General features: G+C 45.4%; 1 protein-coding gene across 1 annotated transcript in view; it reads left to right on the forward strand.

Moving 5' to 3' along the window:
- TBX4 (T-box transcription factor 4) overlaps positions 1 to 16827 on the forward strand; it is a 38559-nt gene extending 21732 nt beyond the window's left edge. The window contains exons 6-9 of the mRNA XM_042791553.1: positions 8706 to 8858; positions 12264 to 12352; positions 12906 to 13147; positions 14537 to 16827. Coding sequence (XP_042647487.1) covers positions 8706 to 8858; positions 12264 to 12352; positions 12906 to 13147; positions 14537 to 15159 — 1107 coding nt within the window. The 3' untranslated portion in view covers positions 15160 to 16827. The remainder of the gene's footprint in view (positions 1 to 8705; positions 8859 to 12263; positions 12353 to 12905; positions 13148 to 14536) is intronic.
- Positions 16828 to 19376: the final 2549 nt, after the last annotated feature.

A 19376-nucleotide genomic window follows, 5' to 3' on the forward strand; every position in this document is an offset into this window, starting at 1 on the left:
TTTCGCTGTTTGGGCTTTCCTTCATCTCCCAACTTACAGTATTAAATTATCTATTTTCTTTCCCACCTGCAGTGCTGAGCAGTACAGCATGAGTGCCTGGGGCACGGCGATGGCACAGGGAGCCATAAAACCTCCCCCAGCACACTCAGGCCCTCAGCCCTGGCTCCCTGAGCCCCTGCAATGCTGCTCTGGGCTTGAGCAGCGGGCAGAGCCGGTGAAGGTGCCAGGAAGGGTCCCTGCTCCCACGGGATTGCTGTCTGCCCCACAGCACCAGGCGGCATGCTGTGCCCGAGAGTGAACAACCCCCCAGCCTGGCTGGCCCTCCTGCTAACGGGACATAATAATGCACGTAAAGGGGCATAATGATGTACATAAAGGTCCTTACTGCACCTTGAGGAGTGGTGAAGGTGAGCAGCAAGGTTTAAGGAGTGTGCTTAGACACGGGGGCCGCTGCAAAGAAGTTAATTAGGGCAGACTTCAATTTGGTTTGACACTCTATACGTGATAGAGAGGGAGGACATGAGGACACCTTTCAGGCATCGGTGAGAGGACTAGCTGTGAAGTGTGCCAGCTCTGGGCACGGCGTCGGGGATGGCTGGGGGTCGGTGGCTCCCGAGCTCTCCCAGAGACGGTCTGGCAGCACAGGAGCCCGGCTTTGCTGGGATCTTCCTCCCGAGTACCTTCTGAGTGGGGTTGTCAACATCCAGAGGAGTTAATGATGAGCTGGATGGCAGCTCTGAGGGAAGCCTGTCTCACCAGATGCGATGTATCTGGAAGAAAATCCGACCTTACTCTCAGGCACCCTCTCCCCCTGATTTTAGGCAGGCTGTGAACACGCAGAGCCACGTAAGGCCAGTGCTCGTAGGCTTAGAGTGACACTGGAAAACAGCAGAAGAGCAAGCACATCACATCAGGGGTTCTGCTTTTGTTGTTGCTGTTGTTGTTAATGACTCCACTGAAATTAAACCTCTGCCAGAGGAATCAGCCTTTCTCATGGGCTTCTGCAGCCAGGCCAGCTTGGAAAGGGCGATAGCATCACATCAGTATTTCTGGCAGGCTTCAGTTGGGACCAGATCAATTGGAAATGATTTTCTTTTTTTTTTTTTTTTACAGAATATATAAAGATATTCCTACAGGGAAAAAAAAAAAAAAAAAGACAACAAGTAATAAATAAAGATTAGAAGTGGAGATTGTGACAAATAAAAGTAGATATTTAATTTAAAGCCCCACTACCACCACAGTATTTTTGAGCTTGGTTATGTTACATACCCTGTACTTACCTTGGTCCTTGGCTGCTGACGATGCCTTCTAATTGCCATAATGGACTTTATCTGCTTTTAAAGTGTGGGGCTATTTTAGTTTCTGAGATGTAACCTACTGAGGTTTAAAGCTACAGGATATTATAGATGGTCTGTCACTTGTGATAACATTTTAAGTGATATTCCTGGTTTTCTTGACCCAAATCTGCTATTTACTGGCTTTACTCTCTAATGTTGAATGGCTTTACTCTTTAATGTTGATGAGTTTGTTATTTCTCTCCAGATTTATTATTTGCACAATTGATTTTATTTGGTTATCACTGAAAGACTTAATTTTTCCTCTAGTCTTGGGGTTTCCCTCTCATTTTTCAGTTAATTCAATTTTAGCATTTTTCTGTCTTTGCTTGTCAGGCACACTCAGGCACTTTAATTAGGTTAATGTCCTAGTAATCTTATGAAACCCTAAATTTTATTTAGATTTTTTTTTTTTTTATTTGTTTACTTTATGACTTGCAGCCAAGCAGCTTCCTCGCCGGGTGCTGGTAGGAGGTTTCTGTGCCTCCCGGTGGCGCTGCTGGGGACGGGGCCATGGCAGCTCCCGGGCAAAGTCCTGCTGGGTGGGGAGCGACACGGCCTCGGCGGCTGCACCCTGCTCGGCCTCGCTTAGAGCAACGCTGTAGTGGTTCTGTAGCAAGAGAGCAGTTTCACATCCTTATTTTCAGCTAAAGACTTCTTTTATTTATATATATTTCTTTTACATATATATATGTATATATGATTTCTTATATTTATATATATAAGGAATACATATCAAATATATATATGTTCTTCTTATATTTATATTTAAAAATAAGAAACAGATAAGAATTTAATACATATATATCTCTCCCATTACTAAACTAGCTTTTTTCTCAGTCCATTTAAAACTTGAAAAAACCCTTTTGTCCGGCTCTAAATTTGAAGTCAGTTTTTTTGGAGCATCACTAAGTCTTCTTCCGAAAGAATATCCATGAAAAGGTCATTTTCTTTTTTTTCACCCATCTATTTTAGGAAATGTCTTACACCTGATCTAAGAAATAGCGATGCCGAAATAAATGATGAAGTCCATTATGAAGTTTTACATTGTCAGCTTTGTTCCTGCAAAAAAAAAGGTGCAGGGCTCTGTGCCACTGGGGTTGACATGTGTTTTGCAGGGGTGACTAGATCTGAGTGTGCAATTTAAATAGCTGGGCAAAGAAATGGCTAGTGGAGCTCTTAGTTGAAAGGAAGATTTAGATCTCTTGTGTCAAATCTTTTTGTTGTTACTTTACTGGTTTATATGAGTCAAATGCAGTGGATTTTAGTAAAGTTTAACTAGAATCAGATCCTGAAATTGTCTTCCAGTCTTGGGTGGGGAGCTGGCCTGCAGAATGGCAAGTGAAGAGGTCACAGCTTGCCAAAGACCTTTTGTGTCCACGGGTGACACGAGGCCCCACAGCAGCATGGGGAGGTGCAGGGGATGCTCTGACCCAGGATCACACACCCAGGTCCTCCTTGTCCATTCAGAAACAAATGTTCCTGAGCTAGTGTGGAGGTGGACTTCACACCAAAGCTGCATCACAAGGCCAGGAACCACTACGACGAATTTCAGCTGACATTAGATGAAAAAGGACCGAAAAAAAAAAAAAAAAAATCCCGGCTTTGGCCCTCTCGTAAGGAACAATTTGTCTGAGCTCATGTTGAATCTTTTCCCAGGATTTTCCAGCCTTTCTTTTTTTCCCCATTGTGTGGATTGCCAGGACAAACGTGTGGGTTTGGGAGGCTCCTCCTCCAGCAGCCCGGTGGGGAGCAGCGCAGCCGGTTTCGGGGCTGAGCCCCTTCCACCCCGGGTGGGTACCACTGCGCAGCCCTGCCCTGGCCGGCCTGGCTCCGGGCACAGCAAGGGGAATTCTTTCCTGGAGGTGATGGAAAAAAAAGACAGGATGAGCTTTAGGGAATTTTAGAGCTAGTGTTTTAGCTGTGTTAGAGTTTCTCTGCGTATATATGGTTGAACTCGATGACCTTAAGGGTCTTTTCCAACCTCCACGATTCTGGGAGTCGAACCGCGTGCTTTGGGGTGGTGCAGCTCTGCGAGCTCCCGAGGTGGATGCTGCGAGGGCAGCGGTCGTGGGGCGGTGGCACCGTGCTCCCATCATCTGTCCCCTGGAGACATCCCACTCACCCTGGGCAGCGCAGCTCCTGCGCTGATGTGTGGCACCTCTGACCCGTTTACTCGTAAAGAAAAGTTAGGTTCGGGATGGCTTATACCATCAAATGCTCTAAAACGTTAATCGAGATGAACCGCAGCAGTGGTTATGACTCTGGAAGAGCCTCATTGATTAACAGTCTCTTTTTTCCATGCAGAAGACTGAATTGTCAGGATTTTGTTCTGGTCCTTTGTGCCTCAGCTCAGTGTCCTGACAAGGGCCAGCCTCAGCTCAAAGGCTTTTTCACTTTGAAAGAATAGAAGGAAGGAAGAAAGAAGCAGAAAATATATTAAAATGAGAGATTTTACATTAGTTATGTGATCCCCCGGGAGCAACCATAAAATTATATGGCTTTTTTGTAGCCATTTACTATTCAATATAAAAAGGGTAGTTGCCATAACAACCACTGCATCATATGACATCTGATACCTTGGCGAAACAGGGAGTGCTCTTAAATCAACTCCCCAAATTTCATATGAAAGTAAATACATTTTACTGGTGATTTTAAGGCAAGCTTGCATTGCGACAAGCAATGTGGTACCATTACCCTGCTAAGCTTTTGGCCTCTGGGCCCAATCCTGCAAACTGGCAAATGTCTTCAGGCCCTGAGGCCGACATTACTCAGCAGTGTGTGAGATTAGATGCTGAAGGAGTATGTTTTCCTAAGTAAAATTAAATGGAAGGAGCGAATGACACTATTTTTTTTTGACATTTGTTGCTGACTGGGGAGTGCCAAAAAAATAAAGAAGTTGAGCTGCATTACAGCTTAAGTTCCAGCTGCCAACTGTGTGATCAGCACAAAGGAGGGAGATGGAGGGGCGGGGGGGGGAAGTTAAAAAAGAAATGTTTGTGTAAGCTCACATTTGACTTTGGAGTTCATCTCTCTCTCGCAATCTGGTCCGCATGTGCGACGTTGAGGGGGTAGAAGTGACATCACCCTGGAGATCCGCGCTGGCTCCTCTCCGGCCAGCACCGAGGGAGTTACGCGGCGGCGCGGGGTGGGGGGTGCGTGGGCAGGGGGAGGCACCCGTGTGCTCCAGGCTGTGCGTGGTGGTGCCCACCCCGGGGGGGCGAGAGCTCTGAAGGGTTTCCCAGACCCTAGAGGAGCGGTTTGGGTCTCACCCGGCGCAGCCCGAGGCGGGACCCCGCCGCAGCGCAGGTGGTTCATTACAGCCTTTTGGTGCCATCCACACTGGTGCTCTTGAAGAAGGCTGCTGTTACCCACATGGGGATTTTTTATGAAGCCATTTTGTTTCTTGAAAATGTGTATTTTCCAGGCAGAGACAGCGCTTGGGTGGTGGTGGTAGGAGTTGGCATCCCCACAGGAGTCTGTGTTGGGTTGTTGCGCCAATATCCACTTCCTAAATTTGGGGTTGTCCATCTAATTTGAGGATTCTGGTTGGGATATCTGTTTGATTTACCTTTTTTTTTTTTTTTTTTTCCTAATTTTTTTAATACATAAAAGAAATTGTACTTGTTAGACTCCTAAATGTGCCGCCATTTCATGTAAGCTGAGCTGTTTCTTTCATAGGCATGTAGATGATCACCAAGTTGCAGGGAGAGGTTTTCACTTACTACACCAATGTACCTCAGTGCTGCTCAAGAAACACTGTTTTTGAGTTTCCTTTACTAATTTTGTATCCTTGTTCTTTGTCACAATAAAATTCCCCTCTAACCAAGACACCAGTAACTATATTCAGTGTCAAGACAAGGCAAACATCGTTCATTTTTTAGTAGCTAATCTATTTCAAACTACCTATATTTTATACCAAAAACAATTAAAAAATATGTGTGATGGTGTCTGACACTGACTTAATCTCTCCATGTCCTTGCAATGAAAAATATAAGTTCAGGAAAATATAAAGTTACTGTTTAAGCATCCTCTTTGCGGCTCAGCACTCCTACATCATTATCTGTCCTGCTCAGTGCTGCTGCTGAAGCTCTGCCTGCTCAGCACCAACCAGCAGCAGCCGTGCTCTGTCCTGTCAATTAAAATACTTCTCATTTTTGACACAATTCTTTAAGTTAATCTTTCCACTGATGTTCGTCATCGGAGTGGAATTTACATTTGTTTTGTGTATTTTTAGCCAGTGACTAGTTTTCCACAGCAGCCTTGAAAACTATTTAGCCTGAATTGTTGGCATTTCACTTTGCACAGATGCAGTGTTTTGCTGCTAAGGGTTGGGAAGCTTTTTTGAAAGATTTGTAAGGTTTCTGAATGCACAAGGCTTACACCAAGTGCGAGTAAGGAGGATGTGTGTGCAGACACAGCCTCTGTACATGAGTTCTTGTTTACAAGCCTGTGAAATGTTGGCTGTGAGTATGCAGAGAGTGGTCGTTGCCCCCCCAAAGAGATGTGAGAACTCACCCATGCAGCAAGCAGAGGGAGGCCCTCTGACACTGCGCCACAACTTCCCATTTTCATCCCCAATCTGACATGCTGACCACTCTGCCAAATAGCTGAAGGGATTTTTGTATTTCATCATATGAGAACGGCGTATTTTTATGGGGCTTAGCTTTGCTGGACACGGACTTGATGAAGTTAACCGCAGCACTCTGTGGTTTTCACATCTATTAATCATGTTTTGTGCCCAGTGATGGCTGTTTGGCTTTGATCTGGCACATCTCAAGGGGGTCTCCTGTCATGGTTGTGCACTCAAAGAAATTTGGTGCTTCCCAGTGGGTACTTACACTAAGACACATGGGCAAATATTCACTTTGGTGTAAGGGACAGAAATGTCCAACCTTGTAAATGAAGTTGCTAAATTGAACCATTTAGGGTTTCCCCCTGCAAACACCCTGCAGATATCAAGCAGTTCACGATGAACCTCCAGGCAGGTTTGCAGCCACAACTGTAACCTTGAGAAATCCTTTCCTGCCTGTGTCTCTCAGGCTCCAAAAAGTAATGTCTTGTTTGTTGTAGAAATTGTTTGGATGCCTTGGGTTTAAAGATGTTATTAAATAAAAAAATAAATTTAAGGGTGTCATTATAGCCCAGTGGATACTGATTTGGAGAGGGAATACAGACTGTTCATTCAGAGCATATTGAAATTTGGACATTTAATTTCCCCTTGGAAATCTCAGTTTAAGATTATTTTCTTTGTCCTGTTGTTGACTTGCTCTGACTCTGGGGACAAGTCACCCGTCCTTGCTAGACTTCGGCAGGCAGGGACAGGCAGTGAGGAGAGCTTAGCACACCCCAGCTTCTGCTCCAGACAATCATTATTTATCAGCTTGGCTCAACTCTTAATTATTGAAAATTAAAATGCCCTTTTTTATAAAAGGCTTGGCCCTCTGGCGTTATTCATCTTGGCTTTGTTTTATGAGTGGCTGATACATGAAAGCAGAGAAAAGGCTTCAAAACCAAACCTGAGCCGACCCTCTCAGATCTACACCCTGCACATCAACAGCCACAAAGTGGTTAAGAGACTTGATGCAAAGCTGATAAAATGCCAAAAATTCCTCATTCTCTCTCTTGGGGAGCAGGGAGGGTTGTCTGGAAAATGTCAACAATAAAAATTGCATTTAAGTGGTATATAATGCAGTCAGCTACTGTGGGCAGAGTTACGTACAGCCAGACGAAGGGGTTTAAAGAGCACGAGCTCCATACGCTGCCTTCCATCCCAGTTGGAGTAGACAGAGCAGTGCCGCTGCTGCGAGCTCTCCTCGGCACGGACGGGTGTGAAATAGAAAGGGTTCCTGATCACAAAATCAAATCATGGAGCAAATGTCATCTGTTTCTTCATAATTCTCATTTAAAAATGGCTAAATCCACAATTAGTGTAAACTGATGCTGCTCTCCTGCATTGTGTACATCTATCTGTCCATCCATCTGTCGGTCCATCCATCCACCCACCCATCCATCCATCCATCCACCCACCCATCCATCCATCCATCCACCCATCTATCCATCCATCCATCCATCCATCCATCCATCCATCCATCCATCCATCCATCCATCCATCCATCCATCCATCCATCCATCCATCCATCCATCCATCCATCCATCCATCCATCCATCCATCCATCCATCCACCCACCCACCCACCCACCCACCCACCCATCTACCTGCCACCAGATGAAGACATCACCCATTTCAGTCCTCCCTACTTGGCCCTTTGCCTGTGTCTCCATCGGGGATGGACGTGTCCTTGGGAGCTGCTTTGGGCACCCCAGGAAGGGGAGGGGTGTCAGCCTGGCTGGGGATCCCCCTCGCCTCTAGGACCAGCTGGGCTCAGGGAGGGCAGACTCAATTAGCCAATTTGGGAGAGGGGAGAAGAGATTGAAATAGGTCATGCCAAGAAAACAACAAGAAAGCAGTATTTCTTTGCCCAATAAAAGGAATAAAGACTTTTTTTTAAACCCTCCCAGTTCTTAAAAGAAATTCCATTTCTCAAAACCATTTTCATCTGTAGCATCTGGGCACATTCCTTTGTGGAAGATGAGTGCTGCGGGGCCAGGCTGGGATGGGCAGCCCCGCTCGACCCCTGATGCCCCGTCAGCACAGCCCTGTGCTGGCCTGAGCCCGGGCTGTGCAAAATCCGCAGGATCTCAGCGCTTCCTCACCTCCCCTACCCCCCTCTGGAAAAAACAGTGTTTGGCCGACTCCTGCCTCACACTCGCAGAGACTCAAGAAGAGGGCAGAAGCTGCAGGGTGTCTGCGAGAGGTGCTCGGACCCATGAGGAGCCACTCCACAAACAGGAGGGAAAAAAAAAAAAAATCTCATCTTTTGTAGTTTTCTTTTACCAGAAGATAAAAGAAAAATAGCTTTTTTTTTTTTTTTTTTTTCCTGTGGTTTGTGTGATTTTTTTTTTGCCTCCGCTAAACTGTATTTTTCAGCTTAGTAAAGTATTTATTAGGAATCTTTATGGACCAGTCTGCTGGTGAATTATATATATTGTACAGCTTCAGCATGAGCTGAGAAAAAAAAATTTATGACTTTTTTTCCACCCAGACTGACTCTATCCAATCGCAGTAAGAAAAATGAAGGTTTACCAAGAAAGCTTTAAGTTCAGTTCTGCTTGCCAGAGCAGCAGATACCTTTTCTGTCTCGATTCATATGCATTTACATAATGCAATTTTCTCAGCTAATGTGAAAGCCAAGCTAAATCTCAGCACTAGTGGGCTTTTGTGTCCTGCTAGTAAAGTCTGTCTTGTCTTTTTTTTTTTTTTTAAATTTTTTAAATTGGATTTCTCACTTTAGCATCAATTGTTTTTCAGATCATTCTTAATTCAATGCATAAATACCAACCACGACTGCATATTGTGAAGGCTGACGAGAACAACGCTTTCGGGTCGAAGAACACAGCCTTCTGCACCCATGTTTTTCCAGAGACGTCCTTTATATCGGTGACCTCCTACCAGAATCACAAGGTAGGGTACTTTTCTGGCTAAAAGTGCTTAATTTCTGTTTGGGGGCTTTTGCAACTCGCAGCCCTCTGCTGCCGCCGGCTGCAAAATGATCTTCCAAATTCTTCCAAATTGCAGCGGCGCAGCGATGTTGCTGCGGTCCTGTGCTTTGATGAGCAGGATCTGTTTGCTCGGAGGGAGGGGGAGAGCCTATTATGCTGCTATTGTGCAGCAGAAAATGCCTGCTTTAAAAGAGAAGTTTCCATCCCTGCAAGCATTAAGCAAGAGTGACGAGCCAGAGGATGCAGCTAAGGAGCAGCCCGAACATTGTTGGGTAACAATATCTTGGCAAACCCTGTGAGTCCAGACACTAATGAATCGGCGTGCTCATAAACGCTAAGATGTCATTCAAACCAGCAAGCAAATCTAATAATGACTAGTAAAGCTTGCTCATAAATCTACAGTGAAAAGTAATTATAGTGTGTGTATTTAGTGAGACATACGAGGAATGTAACCATAAAAACACAGCTAAGAGCCTGCTCTGTGGTTAGCACATGAAGGCAGGAGGGGGTTTGGGGGTTTGGGTTTGTTTGAGAGGAAATATAAAGTACAAAGGGCTTGGTTCTGCACTTTGGGTGTGTGTCACAGATAACCCCGTATTGCAGGGTTTGCCTCCTCTTCTTTTTTGAGTGTGTTGGTGGTGGTGAGAGTGAGTAGCGTTCTGTCTGAGGGATTTTACCAACCTGGGTTACTAGCAGGATGGACAGCAACGTGACAGCTAATTGTCACCTCCCCGTGACAGCAGGTGCACTGTGACAGGCAGGGAGAGGAGAGGATGCCAGGCAGGGGACGGCAAGGCTCCGTTTTCAGTCCTGCTACTGGTTTGCCTGCCTTTGCGCAAGCTCTGCTCCTCTGCAGTTTTCCTAGTGGTGAAGTCTGACTGCAGCGTTGTATGAGGATTAACTGGGGTTTTTAAAGTAGATCAGGATTCATAAATAAAGATGTGGAGTGAAGTAGCACTGCCGGAGCCGTCCTGTCACCCTGAATGTGAAATCTGCCATGTGTTACTGTATCAACTCCTTTTCTACACATTCATAGGAAAATACTACAGGAACAGGAACATATGTGAAATTCCTTCTCCCCAATAATCTGACCAGACCTTTTCCTCCCAAGCAGGATGCCTGTATACCCTTTGATGCTTGAAGCATAGAGTCCTTGCAAGATTTTGCAATTAGTGAGCCAGTTAAAAGAGAGCAGAAACATGGATGTGTGTGTTATGCTAAGACAGGGGGGAAAGAAAAAAAGAAGTCCCTATTTGGACACTGAAGTGAATCCTGTTTGAAAAGTTGTAGCTATTGGTGTAAAATGACCAGTTGCCCAAACATGGTTAACCAAAAAGGCTCGAAAGAGCTTATTTAATACCTACTTAAAATGTCTCGTGTGTCAATAGTGCCTTTCATCCCTAAACTTCCCAAAGTGCTTCATAAACTTAGCACTTCCACTGTCATTGCCGTACAACCACTGCTGGGGGGAGGCTGGTAGCTGGGTGGCAGCACAGAGTGGACCTGACAGATTTAGGGAAAACGCCCCAGATGAGCCCCAATTCTTTTGTGCAGATCCTGCGAGGAGCCACCCCGGTACAGCTACCTCTAAGTACAGCTCGGTGAGGAGGATGTAGGTGTTTACCCCAAACTTCCTCCTGGGTTGGATGAAGCCAGGGGAAGGTGACAAGAAGGGACTGAAGCCCTGATTCTGCTCCTGTCAGAGGAAGACCATGGTCACTAATTGACAAAATTAAATGAAGATGTACAAACGTGATGTCGGGCTGTGGGCTAGGAGGGGACCTATGCTTCTCGTGGTCCCTCAGCTGACTGGGAGCTCCCCTGGAGCCACTGTGGGCAGAAAAGCTCGAGCCCTCAGGGCTGGTTAAATTCACATGTCACCGCCTTCCTTCTCCATCACAGATACTGGCCAGCTGTTCTCTCAGGAGTTTTTTGGTAAGGGATATTTTTCAACGTTGCTAATAGTGTAGTTGCTAGCGCAGAGCCACACTCTTGCAAAATCATCCCAACACAGAACTCACTTGTTATCCTCACCACTAAAATCGGACGCGGGCCAGTGCAAGCCCGTGGCTGGCTAGCGGCGGGGAGGAAGGCTGCACCGCCTCGGGCAGAGGACCCGAGGGCAGTGGGTCTGCAGGGAGACTCGTGTCCTCACCTCCCCACTGGTGTCCTGCCTGGAAAAGGCCTTTTCCATGATCATTGGGTGCTCAAGGAGATGGTCCTACCCACTGGCACGACCCACTTAGTACGGAAGGACAACGCTAAGACCCGTTTCTGACCGGTTCTCTCCGCGATACGTGTTAGACCCATCTGTGACCTTACATCAACGAGCCTTGGGTGTGTGATTGTGCCCAGACACATGTACATCTCTTTGGCGGGTGGACAAGGGATATTTTTAGGAGCTCCCACGTCCCTACAAATGTTCTGGTGCTGTTCTGGCATCTTGCAGCGCCTGAGACCTGCTCAGATGATCTTGTTCACTACCTGTCTGCATTTACAAAATCCTTTTTTAAAGAGGTGATTTATTTTAATCTTTCACTGGACAGCCAAGTACATCTTCCTGGTGCTCCTGACTGTTGTATGGCTTTGGTTTGTACCTGCCTTATAAAGGGAAGGAATCAGGTGGCAGGATTAGCAAGGGAAAACTATATTTACTGAGGCTGTAAGGCAGATGAACTACTGAATATTTTTAAAGGAAATTTCACACATATTTTTTTTTTAGCAGAATTTTCATGAAATGGCAGAGCTTTAACAGCTCCCTTACAAAAACTGAGCTCCATCAAAATTAAGCCTAGTCTAAGTCAATTCTAAGGCATTTTGATCCTTTTAATACACTGCAGCTCCTGGTGGGAAAGGCAGCTCTTGAAAAAGGCAGCAACCTGCCCTTGCCCAAAGGCAATTCACTATTTGAGCTATGAGTCTTTTCACAGAGGAAAAAACACTGAATGAAAAATGTAAAGATATATAAAATTGTTATGGAAATGAGGGAGAGCCACACCATAAGGAATAGGGGCCTCTAATATGGAGTCATGGGAAATCTTCTTTTAAATCAGACAAACATATTCTCGATAACAAGAGCTCAGAATAAGAACCCAGGACCCAGACTTCAGGAAATTTGCATTCCTGTTCTCATTCACAGTCAGCAATTTTGTCCGCTTTAAAAGCTGCTTTTGCAAGATCTAGCACAGCTCAGTGTCTCTCTCAGTGCTGAATGCAGAAACGCCATCTCTGCCCCTGTGTCTTTCACGGCAGAAACTCTCGTGGACTCTGCATTTTGCGGGGTGTCGCGTGGGACAGGGCACCTGGAGACTTGCAGCCTCCGACCTGCGTTTGCAAACGCTTTATGCTTGGTTTCATTCTTTTAAAGATAACCCAGCTGAAAATTGAGAACAACCCCTTTGCCAAGGGATTCAGGGGGAGCGACGACAGCGACCTGCGCGTGGCACGACTGCAAAGGTACGGCCGGGCGGCGCGGGGAGGGACGGCGGCGAGGACGCGCTCGGCGGGGCCGGGATGCTGCTGCAGTGTGCACGCGTGTGCAGGCGTGTGCAGGCATGTGCAGGCATGTGCAGGCGTGTGTGCAGGGGTGCACTGAGCCCAGGCAGCGCCTCCGACATGCAGCCGGGCCCGTGCCCTGTGCAGAAATAAGCCTTACAGCTGGGCTTTCATCCTCATTCTGCTGCTGATTTGCTGCACCTCTTTGGAGAAGAACTTAAATGGTGCCTAAGCATTTGGGGGCATCACATTTTCTTGTGCTTGAAGACCTTAGGGCTTTTAATGCCATTTATACCCCTGAAAAGCTCTTCCTGTACTTTGGTGACACACTCTGTGTGTTGTCATCATACTTGCCCACACCCAGCAGTGTGTGAGGAGTATGAGTTCACTGTATTTGGCAAAGGGTGTTGAAGTCATTGGACGGAGATGCTCCAGGGAAGCCAAACTAATATTTCACTCTCCTGTTAACGCTGATTGCTGTCTAACTGGTAATCATTTTTCTCACCTCTTTTAGCAAAGAATATCCAGTAATTTCCAAAAGCATCATGAGGCAGAGGTTGGTGTCCAGTCATGGCCAGCTTTCAACAAAGCCAGATGTTAATCCACTTCATGGGAATCACCAGACCCTTCAACATTATCAGTATGAGAACGGTGCTCACATGCAATTTGCGGCTTCAGATACTCAAGATCTGCCACTCAACACCTTCACAGCACAGAGAGATTCAGGGCTCTTCTATCATTGCCTAAAAAGAAGAGGTAACTCAAGTTTACAGCTAGAAAAAATATTACAGAAAATAAACCTAAGAGCATGAGCACTAGAAGCTTACTGCTAATTCCAGTTCATTTTGGATCGGTCTCTTAGGCCTTGATCTTCAAAGATACTGATGTGATCAAAGTGTTTTGGAGGGTCAGGGCCCAAGAGCTGGGTTTCTGGGTGGTTATTAGTGGGTTTGTCCCATAAAAGGAAAATTCGCTCTTGAGTCAGAGCTGAAAAAAAATAATCAGAATGAATAATTCAAATGGCACAAAGCTACGTTGGAAAATAGTCCGTTGTTAGAATCAGCTGAACTAATAGTAGTTTGGAGGAGGCCTTATCTATCCTGAGATGTTCTGACATTAATGAAGTTATACACATTCAGCACTTTTCCAGGATGAAGCCATTAGCAATTCTCTTAATGTCTGCAGATTAGTGGGACTGTGGTAGCTGGGTGTAAGCATCCCTTCCTTCTTATCCACTCATTCTCAAGTTTAAGTGAGCTGTAACTACATTCTCTTCTTTTTAGTCCTTCATTGGATGAGATCATGGCATGCTTTAAGCTAAGCGGAAAAATTTTGCACAGAAGAAAAAATCCTTCTCTTTGCATGTCTCATTGGCCACTAATTTATTTAAGCTGTGAGAATCCTCTGATCATGGGCAAATGAAAAATCTAACAGCACCAGTAATGAGGACTGCAAGGCAAATGTGTAATTTTAGCAGATGTTTAATCTGCAGATGAATTCACTAATTCATCCAGAGAATATTCCTAACAACTAACATAAAGCTGCTGGTAAACACGGCCACGGCCATTTTAATCTGTAGGAGAGGGGCTACAGCTTCCCAGTGTAAAGCTGAGGGGAAGGACTGATGACTGGGAAAGGGCTCCTTTATCTGGAAATATTTCTGCAGCTTTTGACATGAATATCTGGGAAATGTATAGTCATTTTTGTAACAACAGGAAGGCAGGCTGCGATAAGACCTTTTAAGAGACTTCTTGAATTTGTCAGGAGTTACACTGAAAGAGTGTCAGGGACCTCTGTTATCTGGATGAATGTGAAGTAATCTCTGATGTGAGAATAGTAGCCCAAGTCACTCACTTAACCTGATAAATGTCACCAGAATGCTTTGAGGCTGAGGGGATTAGCCTGACATTTGCAACACAAGGTCTTTTTGATGTTGTACATTGTCTTTCCAAGCTAAAATGGTTTAACTGGATTAATCTGAAAGAAACCCACCAGTTGTTTAGCAAAATAATCACAGACTGCCTGCTCGGCTTCTAAGGGGACTCCATAAAACCACCCCAGGCTCTTAGCAGATTGCTGTTAAACGCCGTCTCTCTGGGACCTGCTCCTGAACATGCATTTTTTTTTTTTTTTTTCTGTTTGCAGAAAGTGCTCGGCACCTGGACCTGCCCTGCAAACGCTCCTACCTGGAAGCCTCCTCTTCTGTAGGAGACGATCACTATTTCCGTTCCCCACCTCCGTACGATCAGCAGATGCTGAGCCCTTCCTATTGCAGCGAGGTGACTCCGAGGGAAGCGTGCATGTACTCTAGTTCTGGGGCTGAAATTGCCGGTGTCTCAACGGTTGACGACTTGCCGCCCCCGCCTCCCCCCTTGAGCTGCAATATGTGGACTTCTGTCGCACCTTACACCAGCTACAGTGTTCAGACAATGGAAACTGTCCCTTACCAGCCTTTCCCTGCTCATTTCACTGCCACCACCATGATGCCGCGGCTCCCGTCCATCACGGGTCAAGGCTCGCAGCCACCAGGTAACAGCCACTTCAGTGTCTACAACCAGCTGTCCCAGTCTCAGGTTCGGGAGCGCGTTCCTTCTTCATCTTTCCCGAGGGAAAGGGTGCACCCGTCTGTGTGCGAGAGAAAACCCCCCTCTCCGCACCTAAACGCGGCGAACGAATTCCTGTACTCACAAAGCTTTTCCTTGTCGAGGGAGTCATCGCTGCAGTATCATTCAGGGATGGGGACTGTGGAGAACTGGACTGACGGATGACTCTGACGGCCAAGCGATGCCACAGCCAACGTTACTGCTCCAGGACAGTGTTCAATCAGTGTTGATACCTGTGGGTAACTTGCACTTCGGTGAGACAAATGTGCGTTTCCAGAGGGATTTGTGTGGGTGAGGAGCTTGTATCTTCAGACACACAGAGAATTACATCTCCTGTCTTGGTGGGCTGGATTCATCAGTCTCTTACTGACTCCCAAATAAATTAATTCTCGCGTCTTCATTACTCATCCAGTAGAAACCATCTTCATGACTAACAAGTGAAGTAGCTAGTCATTTTCTTTTGCCTGTAATATTAAACATCCGTGAGCAAATTTTGGCTATTTGGGAAAAATATGAGCTTCACTTTTATGGTACTTGTTTCGTGAAGTCACAGCATCCCAAAACTCAAAGGAAAAAGCGATCTGTTTGGTTGCGTAGTTCCCGGACTGCTGTAGCAGCACTTCTTTAGCTTCTTTTTGTCTGTAGAAATATAACTTCTTCCTCTGGAAGTGACGGAGCCATAGGAGCGCGGGGGCCGGCGGGGAGGCTCGGCGGTGGGGTCAGGGAGCTGCGGTGCCGCTCCGGTACCTCCCCGGCGCAGCGCAGGGTTCGTGCCATGGCGCGGAGAGGAGAAGGCACCGATGCACAAATGTCTCTTCTTCCCCCCACAACACCATCATTCGTGGCTGTGGGAAACTAAGAAGTGAAGCGTTATGCCTGAGGCCAAAGAGCAAATTAATTGCAGCGTTAGGAACAGACCCAGTGTCTTCAGACTCCCATCCGCTGATTGAATCACACTTGCTTATTGCAATATATTTATGAAGTTTTAAGCTTAAAGTCGCTAATACTTTCCAGAAACGATTTCTGTATTTGCTGGTCCTTGATTTCTTTCGCATTCAGCTGAAACGCGCCTTTTGTGCTATGTTTTTTTCTTTCGCAGCTAACTCAGAAAGAATTGTTTTCAGCATAAAGGAGGCATAGAGGAATATTTTCTTAATTGGGGGGTGGGGTGGGAAGAGTTCCCATTACCTGTCAGGCTTTACAGTGTACAAATATTTGTAGAGCAGGTAAAAATCTGTAACCAGTGTATACGTTGCTACTATTGTTTACTGTGGAAGTATCTTGAACTGACTCCTTCAGCGCCGGCTTTGCCTGCTGGTGTCCCTACGAGGTGAGGAGGGGTGCCCCAGCGACAGCCACGGCGTGGAATGGCCTCGCGTGGGAAGGCAAGCTGCGCTCTTTCTGGGACGAAACTCCCGTGGCCTTCACCCGAAAAGCTCCTGAGCTGGGGTGCGTCCTCCTCCGATCCGCAGCGTGTCCATCGCGCCAAGCTCCCAGGCGATGCTGTCCCCGGGGATGGCAACACTGAGGTGATGCTGGGCGTTTGGTCCCACTAAAGAGCGCGGTATTTAAGCTCTAGCCATGCACAGCGGGGTTTTTCCCCCCGCCCCTGCTTCCCAATGGGCAAAGGCAAAAAGCTGAAACAGAAATTCGGCAGTCGGGGGGGGGGTACTTCCGCGTTTTGATGAATCCATCCCAGTGAAGAGAGGCTGATGGATGAGGGCGGCTGCTTGCGGTGAGACAACCCCGAGGCCACTAACGTGGAGGTCACGTTTCAACCAGGACAATCTCATACACCCGTTCAGCAGACTGTGTGTGTGAGCCGTGTGGATTTTGTAATCAGATTTTGGAAATCACTACAATTTTTGCATGCTGAATAGCTATTTATATACATATATATTATATATATATATATATATATATATAAAAATATATATATATCACAAATGCAGGCCACGTGTCCAATTCAGCTTTGCTTTTTACGAATGAAATACTTAATAAAAATGAATGTTGCAAGGTTTTTTTGGAAAGACATCTATTTAAGATTTTTTTTTTATTACACACCTTTGATGTAAAAACTAAGAATTGGTTAGATAAAAAACATATATACTACAGATAAATCTTTATTAGAAACCACATTAGATACAGGTGGTATGGAATTTTTAAATGTTTGTTACATAGCATGGACATTTTATTTTACATATCAGAACATAAAGTCATTTTACTACTATAAGCTGTCTCTGGGTGCATTTCAATAATTAGTATAAAAATGTTCTGTGGTGAATTACTGGATGCCTTGTCTGTCTTCTGTCTCCTACGGTCTGAGTTTACCAATTTCACAGTTTCCCAAGGTGCACTTTTTTTACCATCTCATAGCTACACTGTCAAACTTTAACTTCCCACTGCACAACTAAAGGGAATTTTGTTTTTTTTGTGATATATTGTTTTTTGTTTTTTTTTTTTTTTTTGATGGACACATGAATTGGTTTGAATACACCGAGCACTGCTAGGCTAACTTAAAAGCAGCCACTGGCCTGATAACAAGAGCCCCCAAGTGATGTTCCTGTACTTATGTGCAGATCAGTTACAATGACAATAGTGAAGAAATAAAAGCTGGAGGGGGGTGGAAGAGGTCTGAAGGTGTCACTAAGCGTTATTTGAAATGCTCAGTTCATTTCTCATTGTGACACTGAATCAACACTAAACGAGACAAATGCTGCCACTATAACCTAAAAATTAATGGGGTCAGCAGCCCAGAGTCCAAATGACAAGCTAGGCTGGATCTTTTGCCTGTTTTACAAATATGATTAGCAGAATAACAATGTCACTTTTAATGAATAATCATTGCTTCTATTTTTAGCCATTTTTCACATGCCTTCTGCTCATCAGTGTGATATCTATTGATTTAAGGCAGTTTAAAAAGTAACTCCTAAAAGAATTGTTCCAGCAGCTTTCAGTTAATGCAGGGGATGTAGACGAGGCTTGAACATGTAATTAATCCAAGTTTTAACTTGTGGGCACACAGCAGGCACTGCTGTCAGCCTTTGTAAAGGGCACAGCCGAGGCTCAGTCCCAAGCCAACCACTGGAGCTGAGCAGAGTGCCCTGTGAAACTCTGTGGCAAATAAAAAGCTTTTAGTTATAAAAATAGTCCATGATATTTGCGAGTACAGGGCCTGATTGTAAAAGGCTGAGTTAGCACCGAAATGTGCAAAATTTGGATATATGCTAATCTGGTCATCTGGACTCCTTTTATAGTCAGTGGAGAGAGATCAGACACATAGATTAAAATGGGATGAATCATTCTCTCGTGATGATCTTTTTCCACTCAGAGAGGAATCTAGCTCAGCCGCTTAAACTAGATTTCCCATTTCTAAATGGCTAAAGTTAAGTTAGTGGCATCCCCCTTCTACGTGACATTGATAAAAGCATTTGGACAGCATTAAATAGCACTCATCTTACAAATCATATTTGACCTGAGCACAGAGCCATAGCTAGCATATCCCCAGAGCACATTCTCTGGTTGTATTAATTATGGAATGGAAATATGGTGGTGTGGGGGGTATTTTTTTTTTTTTTTTTTCCCCATTGCAAAATTTCTAACCTGTTTATGTATCCAATCCCAAGAGCCAGCTCATGGGCAAGGCGGGCAGCGCTGGCCTGGCCAGATGAGGCACCCGGGTTCCACTTCATTTCTGCATTTCACATCTGGGGAGGTTTGGCGGTTGCTGAGCGTGCGACTCCCCGTCAGGCACCCAGCACCGTCTGCCTGGCAGCACACTGCCCGGCCCCGGGCACTCAGAAACAGAGAGCACTTGAGGATTTGGTCTGTTTGTTTTGCAAATCAGAAACACTAAACTGCAGACATCATTAAAAAAAAAATCCCAACAACCTGCACAGCATTAAAATAGATCAAGTATGCTTACTGTGTCCGGGTTTGATTTACTACAGTTTAAACAGCTTTTACTTCGCAAGAATGCGGAGAACTTCACGTGTGTGGAGGTTTTTTCTGCTCTAGCTCCGGGTAGATGGCTTGTTGCATCGTAGCAGGGAATGGCAATCCAAGTGCAGAAAAACTAGGTCCACTTCAAATCAGATTAAGGCAAAAATTAGCAAACGAGGGAAACTTTGGATACACATGAGATCTCTTTTCCATTGATGTATTCTAATCTGCACTGAAAGGCTAGGGGATTTTTTGATTCTGTTTTTCTTTAAGGTAGATGTCCAAATTTAATATTGGCGCAAGCAAGCTTAGTTCCACCGGGTCCAACAGCACTTATGCCAGCACTGAGTTTGGACTTCACTCTAAATAGAACAAATATTTGTATCGGCTTGCTGAGTATGTGAGTAATATGAATATTTGCCAAAATTTAAACAAGCTAA

The sequence above is a fragment of the Tyto alba genome, unplaced genomic scaffold (genome assembly GCF_018691265.1).
Source record: "Tyto alba isolate M040663 unplaced genomic scaffold, T.alba_DEE_v4.0 Super-Scaffold_19, whole genome shotgun sequence".
Taxonomy (NCBI): Eukaryota; Metazoa; Chordata; class Aves; order Strigiformes; family Tytonidae; genus Tyto; species Tyto alba.